This window comes from Amphibalanus amphitrite, unplaced genomic scaffold, assembly GCF_019059575.1.
Source record: "Amphibalanus amphitrite isolate SeventyFive unplaced genomic scaffold, NRLGWU_Aamphi_draft 000044F_arrow, whole genome shotgun sequence".
Lineage (NCBI taxonomy): Eukaryota > Metazoa > Arthropoda > Thecostraca > Balanomorpha > Balanidae > Amphibalanus > Amphibalanus amphitrite.
Genome location: NW_024881540.1, coordinates 972217 through 988562, shown reverse-complemented (window position 1 = coordinate 988562; position 16346 = coordinate 972217). Strand labels below are relative to the sequence as shown.

At 49.7% G+C, this 16346-nt stretch overlaps 1 protein-coding gene across 7 annotated transcripts; it reads right to left on the bottom strand.

Annotated features, from left to right (window-relative positions):
• Positions 1–586: 586 nt before the first annotated feature.
• Positions 587–16091, bottom strand: LOC122377432 (aminoacyl tRNA synthase complex-interacting multifunctional protein 2-like). Of its 7 annotated transcripts, none has more exons than XM_043357457.1 (7): positions 16055–16091; positions 5352–5481; positions 4957–5142; positions 2946–3141; positions 2309–2511; positions 1627–1795; positions 587–1323 (listed from the first exon to the last, which is right to left on the bottom strand). In XM_043357457.1, exons 2-7 carry the CDS (start codon positions 5475–5477, stop codon positions 725–727), a joined length of 1479 nt encoding a protein of 492 aa, XP_043213392.1. In that variant the 5' UTR covers positions 5478–5481; positions 16055–16091; the 3' UTR covers positions 587–724. The 7 variants fall into 7 exon arrangements, with proteins under 7 accessions (XP_043213392.1, XP_043213396.1, XP_043213393.1 ...); XM_043357461.1 differs by lacking the exon at positions 16055–16091 and adding an exon at positions 6615–6633; XM_043357458.1 differs by lacking the exon at positions 16055–16091 and adding an exon at positions 6562–6600.
• Positions 16092–16346: the final 255 nt, after the last annotated feature.

Genomic DNA, 16346 nt, shown 5'->3' with positions numbered 1-16346 from the left:
CTTATGAGGCAGGTGAAAAAGCTGCTCATACAATAGCGTTATAGCTGAACAGTGAACACCTGATAGGATGGAATGTGGTAACTTCAGTGCCGTGCCTCCAGAGGTCTAACGGACATCTCATATAAGATTTAGCCAACTACCGTGTTTAATCTTTAAATCTAGAGTATGGGGTTTCTTTCCCCAGACCGTGGGGCGTTTTGCCCTGGGGTTGGGGCAAAATGCCTCATTTGCAGTTGCTTCACAAATCACTTCCTAGCTGGGAGTCCGATCATAAGTGAAATAATTTGAGGGGTGGAATTTAAAGTAAAATGTCCAAAGAACGCATTGAGCACAAATTTAGCCTTCCAGGTCATGTGAGACAGAAGTTACTTGTAGCAAAATAAATTATCCGGGGCGTCTTGCCCCAGGCTACCCCATTTTAATTACATGCATTGTCGCAAAAAGTGAATGATCGATAACACCGGCAACAAAACAAATTGCGTTAAGTTTTGTCAGATAGTTATGTAAAAATTGCAATTTACGCCATACGCCATGTTTCCCGTGGTCCGTACACATTGTATCTTCAGTGGTCTAGCTTCACCATACATGACATTGCAGGTACTGTTATATTCAGCGATCAGTCACGTTAGTATAAAGCCTGAGAGGACACAGTGGACACCGTTCGTTTGAATCACCACACTGGGGGGTTAAGGGTCCGGCGCCGGTGCCGGCCGAGCAGGTGCGCTCAGACGCTGATCAGGATCGGCTCGTGGCCGGTGGCGGCGGCAAACCTCCGGAACTCGGTCGGACTCAGGCCCGTGGAGGCCTCGTTGGTGAGCGGGTGACACCACAGCATCTCTACCGAGCCGTCCAGCAGTTTGGCGTCCACAAGCAGCGTCACGGCGCGCTCCGTGTCGTTGGCCACCGCCAGCGGCGTCACACAGCCCTGGCGCACACCCAGCCGAGCGGCCAGCTCCGACTCGTCGCCGAACCGCAGCTCCTTGGCGCCGTCCAGCTGGCGCGCCACGTCGGCCAGCCGGAACTGGGCGTCGTGCCGAGCGGTCAGCAGGAACAGACGCCGCCGGCGGTCGCGCAGGAAGAGGTTTTTGGTGACAGCGCCGCGCACGGCGGCCAGGTGCGGCATCATCGCCTCCACGGTGAACACGGCCGGGTGGGTGACTGTCTCGGCGTGGATGTCCAGCTTGGCGAGCAGAGCCATCAGCCGCGCCTGGTCCAGGTGGCCGCCGCCGTCACCGATAGCCGGGGGCGAGCCGGCGCCGCCAGCCGCTCCCGTGCCGCCAGCCGCTCCCGTGCCGCCAGCCGCTCCCGCGCCGCCAGCCGCCGCTGGAGTCAACCCACCGCATGACGTGAACGGTTCGTAGGAACGTGACTTTAAAACCTCAAACAAAAACTCAGAGGCAAGCCATGTCTACCGGGTGTACAGATCATATAAATAGGCACCAAAAGACCAATGGGTTATATTCACTGGAAACCAAATGCAGCGGGTGTTATAGCTGAACAGGGGCCCAATCTGTCCGGCTGATTGCACAAACCCGCAGCCGGGTAACAATGACTGACCGCCATCGGTCTGCCCTCTCCCAGCAGCCGTCGCCGGACAGCGGCCCATGGCGCGCTAGGTGCGCTCACCTAGACCGGCGGCGACGGACACCCGGTCGCGCCAGGCGGCCACGTTGGCCGGCGCCGGGGACACCTTTGAGCAGCGCAGAGCCGACAACAGGACGCCGTCGATCAGTGCCAGCTGGTCGCCCAGCAAGAACGGCTGGCGGCCCAGCAGGCCGTCCAGCGTGCCCAGCACCTGCGAACACAGCCGCAGGTCAGCACACCGGACCAGCACACAGGACCAGCGCGCGGAGCCAGGACACAGGACCAGCAACCAGAATCAGCAAACAGGACCAGCACACAGGACCAGCGCACATGACCAGTGCACAAAAACAACACATAAAACCAACATAAAACCAGGACTAGCATTCAAGACCAGAACACATTGCTGAACGCTGCCACCAGCAGCCGCAGGCCGTATTCAGCCACTAAGCTCACTGCGCTAAGCTACAGGGTGGGCTATGATTTTATATTCACCCTCTTCTCCCTCCACACATACAAGAAAATACGGCGGCTTTAAGAGTACATTGAGCCGTGAAATTAATCACCGTACCACCGCATGCTAACAGCAAATAAAAAATATTGCTGAGACACAGTAATTAATGGAATGTATCAGCATGTTTATGACAATGATTTAAGCCATTCAAATTTGACATGTTGGGCACCATCCACCGTGCGGCCGCCCGGCGTCGATCGGCGTGTCACTGACCGCCTTTTTCTCGGCGACGGAGCCGTTCATCAGTCGGTCAGCACGCTCCAGATGAAGATCAATGAGCGCCGCCCTCTCGGCGCCGGCCGCCTCGTACTGTCCGGGCAGCAGAGCGCGAGCCAGATAGCGGAACAGCTGCTCCTCGCCGACCAGCGGGCAGCCCTGTCCGGCCGGCGACACGAGCAGCCGCGGCTCACCCACCTCTGCCGCAGGTGACCGGGGCGCACGGAGAGCGTCATAGTGGTGCACAGGCCAGTGACAGGGCGAAACGGCGAAACGTGACAGGAAACACGGCAAAACATGGGTACTGTGCAGACATTCTAGAACCCATTTCCGCTGTTGTAAGAAGTAATATAGGCGGCGTCAAAGCCTTATTCATCAATAAGTCCAAATTTCATAAATGCAAATGCGTACGTAAACAAGTAATAAGTACCTAGCAAAACATTACTGCTCCTACTAAACCCCTACATTATAAAACCAAGACAATCCCCATCTCCACGCTAACATGCAACGTGTCACTGATGGGCCGAGGGCCATCAGCGTGAAGGCGAAGCCTCTCCTCCCGTCGTCCCGTCATCACTAGAAAGGCCGAGCGCCGTTGGGCGCTGGCTGGGTAGTGGGTGAACGGCGACCGTACCTGGCTTCCAGATGAGGCGGATGTGCGCACCGCCGGCGGCTCCCCTCCAGTGGAAGGCGTCCAGCAGGTGCGGCGGCACGGCCGGACACGTGGAGTGCACGTGCGCCGTGAGGGTGACGGTCGGGGCCAGCAGGCGCAGCAGCAGCAGCGAACACGGCGGCCGCTCGGCCGAGGCCACCACCACCAGCTCGGCCCGCTGCCGGCGGCCCGAGCTAGCCGTCAGAGTCGCAGAACCGAGCCAGCTGTCTACATCCATGTGGCCACGCTTTTAGATCCTTCTACGTTTACCTATGCACTATGTTGCCTGTTATAAAGCTATGACCATAACTGCGTTTTTTTTCTCAAACCACAACAGGGCAACATTAATAAAGTTTTATGTTTTATGTTCCCTGTTAGGGGAAGTTGGGGGAACGCCGAATACTTTTTTTCTGACGCCCGTAGCACGCAAGGTAGACAACATAAGCTATTCTTGTTGGCGTCATTCGAGAGGCCAGTCTTTTGTCTTTCAAACATACCAGGCGCATTTGATGAATTCGCATACCGTTAAGCGCAAAAACTAAAAATATCAAAGAACTGACTTTTTCGGCGTTGCCCCGGACTGCGGGGAAAGCCGAAAATGGGATAAATGATCTACGAGGAATGCTGACATTGATGTTTTGCCAATTTATCTCAAACTTTATCCAAAATTCATCAAAGCTGACACGCGTTTTAAGAGCTTGAGGACGCTTGGTGCACACTGGAAGTTATAATTGTGTGATATAATAAAAAATGCTAGGTAAATCATTCCTTATAGGTAACAGGCCGTTGTGCCGGCTGAAAGTGTAATTTGTTTGACTAAAAATACGCGTTGCTTTTCTACAGCAGTAAAGTCCACGTAGCGTGCTTTAACGTGCGTAATTGCACGTTTTCGGCATTACCCCAGCCAGCCATACTTTCATTTGCAGGCCCATAACTTTTAAACGTGCTGTATAAATTTCAAATAGGCAGCACACTTATGCAAAGACATGCTGAAGATTACTTGACCGAATTGGCCAGACAAACGGTAGCATAATGAGTAAGAAATGCAGCTTCAAAGGCGCATGTAGTACAAGGGAAACGTACCTTGAAAACGCTTTTGGCGCCCTCACAGCCGAAGTATTCCAAATGACAACTCGTAACAAACATGCGATAATTGTAGTCACTTAAGCTTCATAGCATCACTGAGACGTGGCATCCATGTCGTACGGTTTTAGAAATATCTCGAATTTCGGCTTTGCCCCAACTCCGGCATTGCCCCAACTTCCCCTATAGATTTCCGAACAACTGCGTTTCGTCTCAGACTACAACAGGGCAGCATTAATAAAGTTTTATGATCAAATACTAATATTATGTGTTGATCTATTCCAAAATGACACACCATCCGAAGAAACCCTTAGAATGAAGGAATCAAACAATGACGAGATTTGCAGCTTGTAGGTTGTACATGTCACTGCTCCGTTAAAGGGACTATCCCACCTTCTAAAATGTTGTTAAAACCAGTTAAATTGTGCCCGACTTTATAGATTGGATGACCAGGAACACGGTTCTGGCATTTATTTTTCATTAAACATCTTAGGCTTCCCATATTCCAAACACAAACTTTCAAATATGTGACGTCACAGCCCAAAATTACCTCCTTCCCCAGGCCACATTACTGTCATAAAGCTGATTCTTTTTACTCTGTAGGCACCACAACAAAGTTCAGACCAAGTTTTAAGCGATTTTTCAACGAACAAGCCCATTTAAATCAGAATGACTAAACGAGATGACGTCACACTAACGGTCGCTCCATGTTGAAGATAGGGCCTTGTACAAGGCCCATTTTCAAATGAAGGGAACGAATTTCTTCAACACCAAGAGGCCGCGGGGGTTGCAACCTAGATAGATAGTGGTTTCTGAACCTCGCCGCAAACTTGGCTATCTCAACTCAAACCCCATGTTAAAGGTGGGATAGTCCCTTTAATGGCAGAATGAGGAGCAAAAGACTACTCACATGGTCTAACGGCAGGCAGGTGTTTGTGGCCACCACTGCACCGACTCCCTGCCCCGGAGCGGATCGGGCGGACCGCTGCCGCACGGCCTCCTCCACACGACAGCGTAGCTGCGCCAGTTGGGAGAGAATCGCCTCCTGGCGCCTCTCCAGCTGCGCCAGCTCCGCACCACTCGCACCAGCAGCCTGCTGCAGAAACGCCAGATGATTTGACCGTACCATATTATGTGAGGCACTAGCAGCCTCTTTTGATTGACAAGTGCAATGACTTTCACGGTAACGAATAGATCATCAGCGTAATTGAGCAGCTAGGAATAATACTCACTCATCTAAGCTACCAATGAAGATCATGGCTCTAGTTACTAGTATATAGGTACCTAGTTAGAAAATGCTCTCACCTGTAGTGATGATGCAACAGAGCTTGACTGGATGGGAGGCAGCCGGTACATACATGTCGGCAGGCTAACAGCAAAGGCAGTGCTGTCCAGTATTGGCGCCAAACGGTACATCGCAGTGGACGCCATAATCCTGTCAAAGAATTAAGTTAAAATTGTCTGATGACTCGTGGGGGAAGGAAGATGAAGGACGCAGGATGTAACAATGCTGAAGCCTGAACTGAACGGTTAGATCATAAATGGGCACAACATTATCTGAGAAAGTGATGTATGAGCGACAGTGGGGTCAGCCCTGCCAAGGAAAATTGGCCTTTCATTGTAGCCTTCTCTATAAAAAGTGCAATGGTCTACACATTCTGGGGAATATTGTAGGTCGTGTTCAGAGCAGAGTGGTGCAGATTCCAGTCTCGTTGCCCATTGGTCAAGGCTGGTGGAGATTTGTCACCTTCGCTGGTGCAGCTCACCAACTCTGTTGCCTTCGCAATCTGGCCAATGGGCGCACAAACTGTTTACTGACCCACACCGATGCACACCGTGATGGAAGGAGAATTTTTACACACCCCTCTAAGTGACACAAGCCTTTACACCACCCTCAGAACTGCAGTAATTCACAGAATAAGAACTTGAAAGGAAAGAACACGCTGACGCTATGGAAAAGTCATGAGAACTGAGCACTAAAATCATTTTTTATACTTAATCACTGCACTAACAACCCACCAACTGCCAACAAACTTACACTTTGTAAGTACCTACATTGTAATTGTTTGGTAAATATTATTAGAGTAGGTCAGGTTAGGTAAGTAACCCTCGCATGTCGGATGAATCCTCCCATGGTTTTCCCGAGGGCTGTTCACGGGGCCTGTGTGCGGTCGGACCGCACACAGCCACGGAGCTCCGCCCACTTCGTCCCTACGTCAGCCTTCCGTCACCGCACACAGCGATCGCTGTGGCCGGTCGGGACTGGCCACAGCGGACCGTCCACCGCACGCAGCCGTGACGTCAGAACCGCCTACCCATCCCCTACCCCCACGCCTGCTGGACGCACCGCACACACCGCACGCAGCAGTGTGCGGTGCCCGTGAACACCCCTCCGAATAACTCGCGCAAAACGCGGCCGATCGCGACAAAACTTTCAGTACCGAGTTGATCAATTCTACACCTTAGGCCTCTTGCACCAAAATACCTAGCAAGGTAGAATCGGCAAAATACCTACCTAGTTAAACTACCTACGGCGGTAACTTCTCTTGCACCATCCTACCTACCTACCTAGGTAAATTTGACAGCTCGCGTTTTTAGGATTTGTTTTGATTGGCTGTTTGGCGACGAATTATTTGTGGGCGCAAACAAATAGTAACTAAAGAATACAATTAAATGGATATTGTTTTTATTAATATACATTTTGGTATTATGAAATCATTTTTCATTTACGTAAATACCGATAGAAGTTATTTTGATATTAAATTACTTGAACAAATCAGCTTCGTTTCCATGACAACGAGTTAGTCTTCAACCTGGCTGTTCTGCTACGGAGGTTTATCGCCTTGGTACGGAGAAGCACCTCTGTGAACCCATGGAGCATTTGGTCAACGAACTACTGTTGTAAACTCAGTTTCAGTGGTTTAAAACTGGTTTAAAATTATTCAGCTGTATTTTATCATCCCGGAAAGACATCTTTTATTTGGATGCTAGCTGTTAAGCGTTGTTTTATAAGGAGCGTCATGAGCGTGGTTTTTGTCTTCCGTGTTTCTAAGCACGATCGTTTTGGGGGAATTTCTCTTATATAGGTCGCTCTGTGTGGCTTATTTATAATTTTTATGCTGATTTCGATCATTCCTCGTGCCCATCCTACCAGGCCTTTTGCCACTTACACTCATCAAGAAAGGAAAAAACTAGATTTTCATTGGGACTAGGCAGTGGCGGCGGATTCGATTTTGGCGTGGGGGGGGGGGGGCAAGATCCCTGTCGAGATGATGTCATAGGCGGATCCAGAAAGGCGTTTTCGACGCTGTAGGGGACATACCCCCCCCCCCCAAGTGTCCAAAATCCAAAAACTCCTCGGATTTCGATTCCTTACGGATCTACTGCTGAACAATATAAAGAAAAAACAAATCTGATAAAAGTGTTATTATTAGGAAACATAAGGTACGTTTTGTCTATTTCGGGCGATGCAGGAGCCAGGGGAGGGAGAGAAAATATTTGCTTTAAATGCCCGCTCCCTGGTTCCGCCAGTAAACGATGCAACGCTTTTCGTATTGCTGTATTAGAAAAAAAAAACTCCAATGGGAAAAGTTGTGCCATAACCCGATCGCATATTAGATGTTGAAGAACGGTTCCAAATCTTTAACAAGTAGGCGAGCGCTATTCTTCAATGAGGTAACTCGTTACCATTTCCTCTGTTCATTTCCCGTTCGATTTCCGTTTAACCTTCCTTTAAAAATTATTTCTGAGACAGATATCAACTGAAACTAGCTCACAGCGGGAGGAGACCGCTCAAACATTCAGAGACAGTCGGTCGCATCTAAACCTATTGGGACAGCGATCCGCCAGAAACCCTCCCCAAGGCAGTAGTTCGCCAACTAAGCTCACCGAGACGGGCTGTCTCGATGGGTTTATACAGTTAGCCTACAGCAAGGCTTAACTAAGGCCCAAACGCTCGTCAAGCTGGGAACGGAGGGCTGAGGCGAGGGAGCGGCGGGCTAGGGTGAAGGAACGGTGGACTGGAATGAGGATCCAGAAGCTCTGGGTGGGGCGTTTCTTTATCGGGGCTTTAGGGTGCGCTGACTGCGGTAAGGTCCAAATTATCACACCAAATTTTGCCACGACATCTACCGATTTAGGCACTCGAGAATCAGCGGCCAGTGATATCTGCAAAGACGAAGCATTTCCAACCCTAGCTTCAGCCTGGTGTTAGGGTGCCTCAGGTGGCTTTAATTACAGTTGCACATACCAAACGACCTCAGTGCAGCCAGTCTATGACCGAAACTATTCGGAACAGACTTCAACAAAAAGTGAGACAAGGTTAGTGCTTTCGTTAAGTGTGCCATAGTCTAATAGACTTGGGCCCCGTTGGCTTGACCCACTGGAAGGCAGGGCTGAAAAAAAGTGTCTCGGTGGTTGTCGTCCAAAGGCAAACGGGCTTATTTGGTTGTCAACTCAAGATATCTAACCCGCACCCCGCTGAGGGTCCTTGATTTCTACGCCCTGCTCGGGAAGGGGGGTCAAGCACCCGTCCTTTTAGCTCGGATCTTGGTTCACGTAGTGACAAGCAGTAAACGGCATTCGAAAGACCGTCCAAAATAAGGGCGACGAAAATATGACATTCGTTTTATAGGCCAAGTCAAAGGTCAGGTCACCAGAGGTCATTAAATGGAAGATATTGCCTTTCATTTTTTTTTTACACCGACGCACAACTCGGGAGCCAATTATATAGAGCTATACAACGCCACGGAAAAGATTAGATAGCCCTTTTGAGTTTTGACTCTTTCGGTGACCCTTCGACGGTGCCACTGGCCGACTTCCACTCACCTTTGAACAAAACGCGCTCAAGTTGGTACATTTCAGTCGTGCAGACGCCACGGACCCTGCGTGCGAATATATTATAATTCCGCTCCTTTTTGATAGCGCAGGGTGCTCAGCCGTCAGGCTCAATTGTCCGACGATCCGTGTCCCTCGACCTCGGAAGTCCTTTATCCTCGTGGGCATGACATGGCGTGCCCTCCCCTCGGCCTCATCAAAACATTACCGGCACTGACACGGTCCCACTCAAGATGTCCCGCCGCGGACCTACCCCCAGGCGCCACCGGGGTGGGTTTTGACGTCACAAAAGGAGCCCCGGCGGATTGGAGGGGACGCTAACTGGCCGCCGGGCGGGGGGCGGCGCTGAAGGGTGCGCGCAGGGGCCGGCCAAGTCCTGGAATGTACTAGATTTGCCAGACACGTATTGCCAGCGGACAACCACGGCGACCACTTGGTATGCCATTGGTCGTCTTTATGAGGGTCGCCGATCGGCCGTCCGAACGATGGTCGAACGACGCAGTATATACTAAATAGCTACGGGGAGTTGGAATATGTCTGTAGCTACCAGGAAATTTTCCATTGGGATGCCGCCGCGTACGCCGGAGGTAACGGACTCGAGAACTGCGTGAGTAGATGTGATGGGGAGGGACAGAGAATGGTTTGCGTGGGCAAAGGCGATTGGGTTGCGTGGGCAGAGGCGGATGGATTGTGCGCATCTATGTAACCGCGGACTAGGAGTTAATCAGTTCAGGCGCTGCGCGTGGTCGTCATAAGATCGTCTTATCGGTTGTCGTCGACAACGACAAAACGATACAATTTTTCACCCCTGCTGGAAGGTGGTAGTTATCGGACGCTGCGGGGCATACTCATTTTTCCAAAATGCCTCAGATTTTGCTTTCGTGTTCATAGGCGGCGGAACGGGGAGGGCACCGGGGCACCGTGCCCCCTTTGATTTTGGCATTTTAACGTTGGCCCTATGGGCGTTGCATGGAAAGAATGGGACCAAAAGTCGGCAGTCCCCCCCCCTCCCTTAACCCTATTAGTGACAGGCTCCTGGCTACCCCCTATTTAGTGGCAGGGGGGCTGTTTACGACCCCCCCTTGATATCTCGAGATCTAACGGGCCGATTTTCAAAATTCAAACGGCATTCGATTTCGCTCAACGTGATCTACATTTCTAAAAAATAAAAAGTAAAAAATGTCAATAGGGGGGGGGGAGGGTAGAGGGGGGTAAAAACGGGCAAATTGCAGATACATTTTAGACTGTTTATCACGGCCAGGTTTCTGAACCAATCTTAACGCAACTTTTGCCGATCGATAGAGAATGAACCAGGAATTCACATGGATCCTAAAAATATGCATTTTCAAAAATCATAGGCGGATACAGATCATTGAGATTGGGGGTACACAAAAAGTATAGTAAATAAGGTTTTTGTTGGTACTGTTTCTAAAAAGGGTGGTAATGGTCTTGTTATGTTATAATTTTCTTATGAGAGAACGCCTAAAATTGTATTGGTAATGCATAGGCGGTGTCAGGGCACCTATGTTGGGAGGTAAAACATAACCCCCCTTTTTGGACGCCCATGGATCCGCCTATTATAGCAAAAACGTGTCAAAAGAGGATGCACAATAACTGTATATGTTATCACATGATACCTTTTATTCACTGTTCGTAAAACTGGTGCAGCATCGTGATCTTCGCCCAAATGACTCGCTTCACGAATAGGACCCCCCAATTCCCAGTGCTCTGGAGCCGCCCCTGGTAAAGTTATGAACTTGAAATTTTCAGGGAATGTGCCCAATTTAGTTTTAGGAAAAGTCAGAAAATTTCAGCATCGTAGCTTCAGCGGTTTCGGAGATATTCCCGAAAAACCTGAGGGGTGGATAAAAACAACCCCCCCTGCCACTAATAGGGTTAATTGAAGGTGTTCCGCCGCTGCTGTTCGTGTTTGATGCTCTTTATTCTATAGTCAGCCTTTAGACAGAGGGGGGCCCACTAATGATCAGTGCCCTAACCCTCAAAAGTTTCCAACATTAATTTTTACTTTTTTAATAGTGAAAACTGAAATAAAGCGGATACTGAACAGTGAACATCCAGTTTTTACACTGGCCCCACACAAGCCTCCGAATGCCCAAAGCAGATCTCTGATGACCGGCCTTTGGGTGTCATACCATACCGTGCATTGGTCAATGTCGTCAATGTGCACGACCTCGGCGTTTACCATTTTATGCGCTGGAAACTGTTGCGCTCGAAAAAATCGGGGGAGTGGCTTATTATGAGCGCTCATCAGTCCTAACTACCCGCAAGCGAATGCCTAGCCCTTCCGTCTCCGCTCGCTTGCGATTTGGCATTTATGTAGGCACAACATAGAGGCAAACGACCACTGAAGGTATGAGTTGCGTCACTTGCACACATCTATAAATCGAATCTGAAAAGACAAAAACAAAATGATATAAAGCGGAAATGGTTAGCATTTACACATATTCAAAAGGCACCGTTGGACAAACTGTAGGAGCGCTAGCTGCAATATCAGGTTATGGAAATTTTCCTCATGTTTAGGGCACAAATTATGGAGGGGCAAGAATATACGTTTGCCCCTCGTCCAAAAGTTTCTTAGGGAACGATGCCTCCTCTGCCACCCCGTATCCGTCGCCCCTGTAAGCGGTCACTGAAGGCCTGGGTTGCCACTGCTTCACGTTGACGCTTATAATGCCTCCAAAACTAGGTTGAAGAGCGGAAAACTTCAATTGAACGTTAACGCTTGCCATTTAAGAAAGGCAACGTATGATAAAGTATATGGGCATCTGGTTACATTTTCAGATGATCGAACAGAATAATCAGGTATATGGTTTCTTGTCTAAGCTTTGTCACAAATTATGGGGGGGCAAAAAGATACTTTTGCCCCCCCACGAGTTTGCCAGGGGGGGCAACTGCCCCCCCTGCCCCCCTGAATCCGCCGCCCCTGGGACTAGGTGTTTTGAGGGTGTAACATATTCAGCGTTCCCATTTTTGGATACTTCCTTGTGCTCGTCAACTACGGTGATAAACAGACAGGTGCTTGATATGTCTCCACCCTCGGCGCGGACGGTGGATATCGGTATGGAAGACCTTGTTGAACATCGCTGAGCGTTGTGAATTACGTAATCCTGCAGAGGGGGGCGTGCCCGCTGCGAGATCGACGGGAATAAAAGCGCAGAAGACCGGGCGAAACATGCGACGGTCTTGCCGGAAAGGTCATCTGATGATTGTTGCGTTAACAATAATTTGCGGCGTTGGACGTGATGCTTGTTAATGAAAAGAGCCCCTGAAAGGCGTCGGTGAAATCGTTCCCAATTTTGGGTACGCCGTTCCCATAATAAGGAACGCTTGCAGCGCCAGAGTACGAGAGCGTTCCCAAATTTGGGCTCGCGGCCCGGATGATGGACTGCTTTAGAAATAGGGGAACGATTTGAAACTACGATGGGCCTTACAATATCAAACTCTTTCCCAACAATATTGAGACAAATATCAGGCGGTTCACGATCGTTTTATATTTTTTGGACGCCATTTAACGGTTCTTTTTCTTGTTTTAAATAGTGCCTACATGGCGTTCCCATATTTGGGTTTATCGTTCCCAAACATGGGAACGAAAATGCGTTCCCGAAAATGGGTACGCTTGACCATAGTTCCGCCTACTGTGTTAGGATTGTCATCTGTCAAAAGGTACCTATTCCTACATACCTACCTACTTCGCAGGCCAAGGCATGTAACAAAATGAAGAAAAAAAACTGCAGTCCATTATCTTTATTTCATTCACATCAAAACTAAAAATCATTCAACACCACTTGCTTTGAGTTAAGCACTATACCCAGTGGACCAAGTGCTACCCGGAACACTCACTCTGTTCCAAGCGGTCAGGCAGTGGCAATGCCACGTGCATTGCCCGGGAATCGAACCCGGATCAGGATGGCCGAATCTGGTGGCAAGGAACTTACCCCTAGACCAGAAAGCTTCTCCATTTAACACAGTCTTTTCAGCAGTTTTTTTACAATTCAAGCTGAATTTTGGTATAGGCACTTGTGCTTGCACCGCTTGCACTTGTGGCAAGTGTTTTGGATACCTTGTTGTGGATTAGGGCGCTTAGCGTCGAGGCTCTTATGTCCAACTTGAACTATACCTTACCTTGCTATGGAACTTAAAATTTGGGTTCCTGATTTCCTTACCTAACATTTCAATACCTGTCAATACCTATGAACAGGGACGTATCCAAGGGGGGGCGACGGGGGCGGTCGCCCCCCCCCCTGGGCCCTGCCGGGCCCCAAAAGCGGGCCCGGCAGGGCCCGCTAGGCAGCAAGAAAGCGGGCCCGAAGGGCCCGCTTTGGGGCCTAGTCAGGAACAATTTGGGGTCGGCTGGGCCAAAAAGCGGAAGGGCATGTTCAGAAGGATTTGCTCGAATTTTTTGGTTCGCGGATGGGCCCCTGGGGCCCTGCCGGGCCACAAACAGGTCCGTAACTGGGCCCTTCGGCCCACTTTTGGGCAGAGCGAGGGCAATTTGGAGCCCGGCAGGGCCCCAAAAGCGGAAAGACCCGTTCAGAAGGATATGCTCGAGCCTTCGAGCTTGAGGAAGGGCCCCTATGGCCCTGCCGGACTCCAAACGGGTCCCTTATCGGGCCCAAAGGTATCGCTTTTGAGCTAATTGGCCCCGGAGAAGTTATGGTTAGCGGATCCGAAAAAATCCTCTTCCGTGCCCAGTCACAGGGCCTGTCTGTGCCCTAGATGTGGAAGGGCCCGCTGAGAAGATCTTGCCCAGGCTTTCGGGTCCAAAAAGGGCCCATAGGGTCTTGCCGGTGCTCATATGGGTCCCTAGCCGGGCCCCACAAGCGGACCGGGCCAAGCCAATGACAACCGGGGGCCCGGGAGGTCTACAAAAGCGGAAGGGCCCGCTCAGAAAGCCTTGAAGCAGGCTTTTGAGCTTAAGTATTGGTCCCTCGGCCTCGACAACGTATCAAGAAAGCGAGCCCAGATATACACTTCCGTGCCCAGTCTCAGAAACAGCTTGTCCTGGCCGGGCCCCAGAAACGGAAGGGCCCGCTGAGAAGGCCCTGTCCAGGCCATGGGGCCCGAGGAACAGGCAACAGCCGATGATGGGACCCTTTCGACTGACCTCATGGGGCTGCTCCTGTTTACAGTTCTCCGAACAAAATGAGCTCCATAGTTGCGCCACGGATGGCGTTTGGGACAGGCGGTGGGGGAGGCGTTTGAACACCCTCTCTCTCTAACTCGGCTCCTGGGCCACGTAGCGACACGTAAGCGTACGTGGCATTCGGAAGAGCGTAAAAAATCATGCCGAAAGTAACTCGGTCATTTTCTAGGTCAGGTCAAAGGTCAGGTCACCATAAGTCAGCAAAGGTCACATTTTGCCTATTTCAACATTGTTTGACAACTCCGGCGCATAACCCGGGTACAAACAGAGCTGCAGCGCCACAAAAAAACGCATTCAATAGTTCTTTTAACGTTCTTTCCGTAAACTGTTCTCAGAATTGACCTGCGATTAACCCGCGCACCGACGGGGGTCCGCGCCAACTTAGAACCGACGGGGGGGGGGGGGCGGATGACCGCCCGCCCCCTGAGATCTCAAGAACGAAGCAAGATAGCGACAAGCGGTAAACGGCATGGGGTACGCACGGACAAGGTCTACAATTTTTAATTAGGTCATTTCCAGATCAGGTCAAAGATGACGTCACAGGGGTAAAAAAGTCAAAATGGCGGCGCTAGATATGAAGAGTTTTTCTCGAATAACTTTCGAATTAGCCAAGCTAGGAACAAACTAAGGGCACCATCGTGATCCTCTCGTCAATCCGCATCGAATCATACTCCGTTATCTACTGTAGCTCTGACACGACGTGACAAAGTTGCAAAAAAGTGATTTGAGGTTGGGTCATTCGAAGTAACCTGGTGATCTGACCTTAAAAGTTAGGAGGTTCAAACTTGCACACCATGTGTAAAATTAATGAGAAAATAGTCATGCCAAATTTCGCGGCGCTACGCGCCGCGGTTTTCCCGCTATTCACGATAACCTCAAGGGGGGGGGCGGATAACAGCCCCCCCGTCGGTGCTCGGGTTAACGGTTTAGCCTCTTGAGAGAAAAAACTTTTAAAATAGTCGTTTTTATGAAACACTTTTTTTCTTCAACAATTTTCGACTCAGGAAAAGGCACGACATTTCTTTTGTCAGCATCGTGTTACTCTCGTCGAGACGCGTCGAATGAACTACATATAATTTGACCTTATCAGGTCATTTAGAAAATTTGAACTAAATTCAAGGTGACCTGACCTGAAAGGTCATGATGCACATCCGTCAAACCGTATCGTCGATAAGGCCTGAACACATCCAAGGTGTTTTCAACGCTCTAGCGTGTCTCTAACAAATGCTATTGTCAAAAGCTGTGGAGACATTTCGTGACCTGAGATGACCCCATAGACATAAGGAGGGGTCACGGGTACAAATTTCCGATTTAGGTTGTCATTTTTTATGTAACCAGGTGATTGAGGGTGCCTAGGATGACGTTTGCCTAAAAGAGGCACCTTTCGATTTTCTCCCATTTATAAAACCTAATGGAGAGGGCGCAAAAATTGACTTGACCTTATGTCACCACCGGTATGCAAATTTCGAGATAATCATTTTATACATACTGTTACTCTTATCAATCGCTAAAAGTTTCAAGCCGATCGTTCAGTCGGTGTTGCTATGGAGAGCATTCTAACCTTTTCTGAGGTGAGGTCACTTGACGTGGTCTGGTGACCTGACCTTGAGCGACCTGGGTGTAAAATTTTCATATCTGTAGATAAGATTCATCCCCCTTTTTTATATCCACGCAAAACCGCAAGGAGGAGGTGTTCAAACAGCCCCCCCCCCCGGCCGGGCGCGGGTTAACGAACTTCAACGGAAGTGAACTGCAAAAACGAACTTCAACGGAAGCTAACTGCAAACATGTTATCAAGGTCGAGAAACGCAAGACAATGCATTTTCATTTACAATGCCAAATTCTATCGTAAATTTGCTGTTTTTTCGACATTCTCGAATTTTTACACGCCAGGATAGGCAGTCGCTGTGGGGCCCCTTTTGGCTGACCTCCGGGCCCTTCTCGGCTGTCGCCCCCCCCCCCCCCCCTGAGCGAAATCCTGGATACGTGCCTGCCTATGAACCTACCCCTCTTTCCCTCAATTTATTATCTGTAGATTCGGCGCGCGTAGGCAACGCGTTGAAGAGCGAATTTTATTGAAACTCGTGCGCCACAGATGGACATTTTCGATGGTCTTCTTAAAAAGCTGCTACAAAAGGGAAAGTGAGCTAAATCGCTGATGTAGACACAATCGTCATTTACACCTGAAAATAAATGTATTTTTGTTACAATACATCAGTTTAAGATCCAAAATTGTCTAATTCGGGAAAAAATAGTTCCATTGATTCTGTTTGTCATAAATGCTTCTTCTAGCGTATTCC

What these genes read in the sequence shown, in the direction of transcription:
- LOC122377432 (XM_043357457.1), bottom strand. Translation starts at nt 5,477, where the DNA reads ATGGCGTCCACTGCGATGTACCGTTTGGCGCCAATACTGGACAGCACT. An exon ending in CCGCCTCATCTGGAAGCCAG is followed by an intron (nt 2,512 to 2,945) that starts GTACGGTCGCCG and finishes CACCTGCGGCAG; the next exon opens with AGGTGGGTGAGCCGCGGCTG. An exon ending in CCGTCGCCGAGAAAAAGGCG is followed by an intron (nt 1,796 to 2,308) that starts GTCAGTGACACG and finishes CTGTGTTCGCAG; the next exon opens with GTGCTGGGCACGCTGGACGG.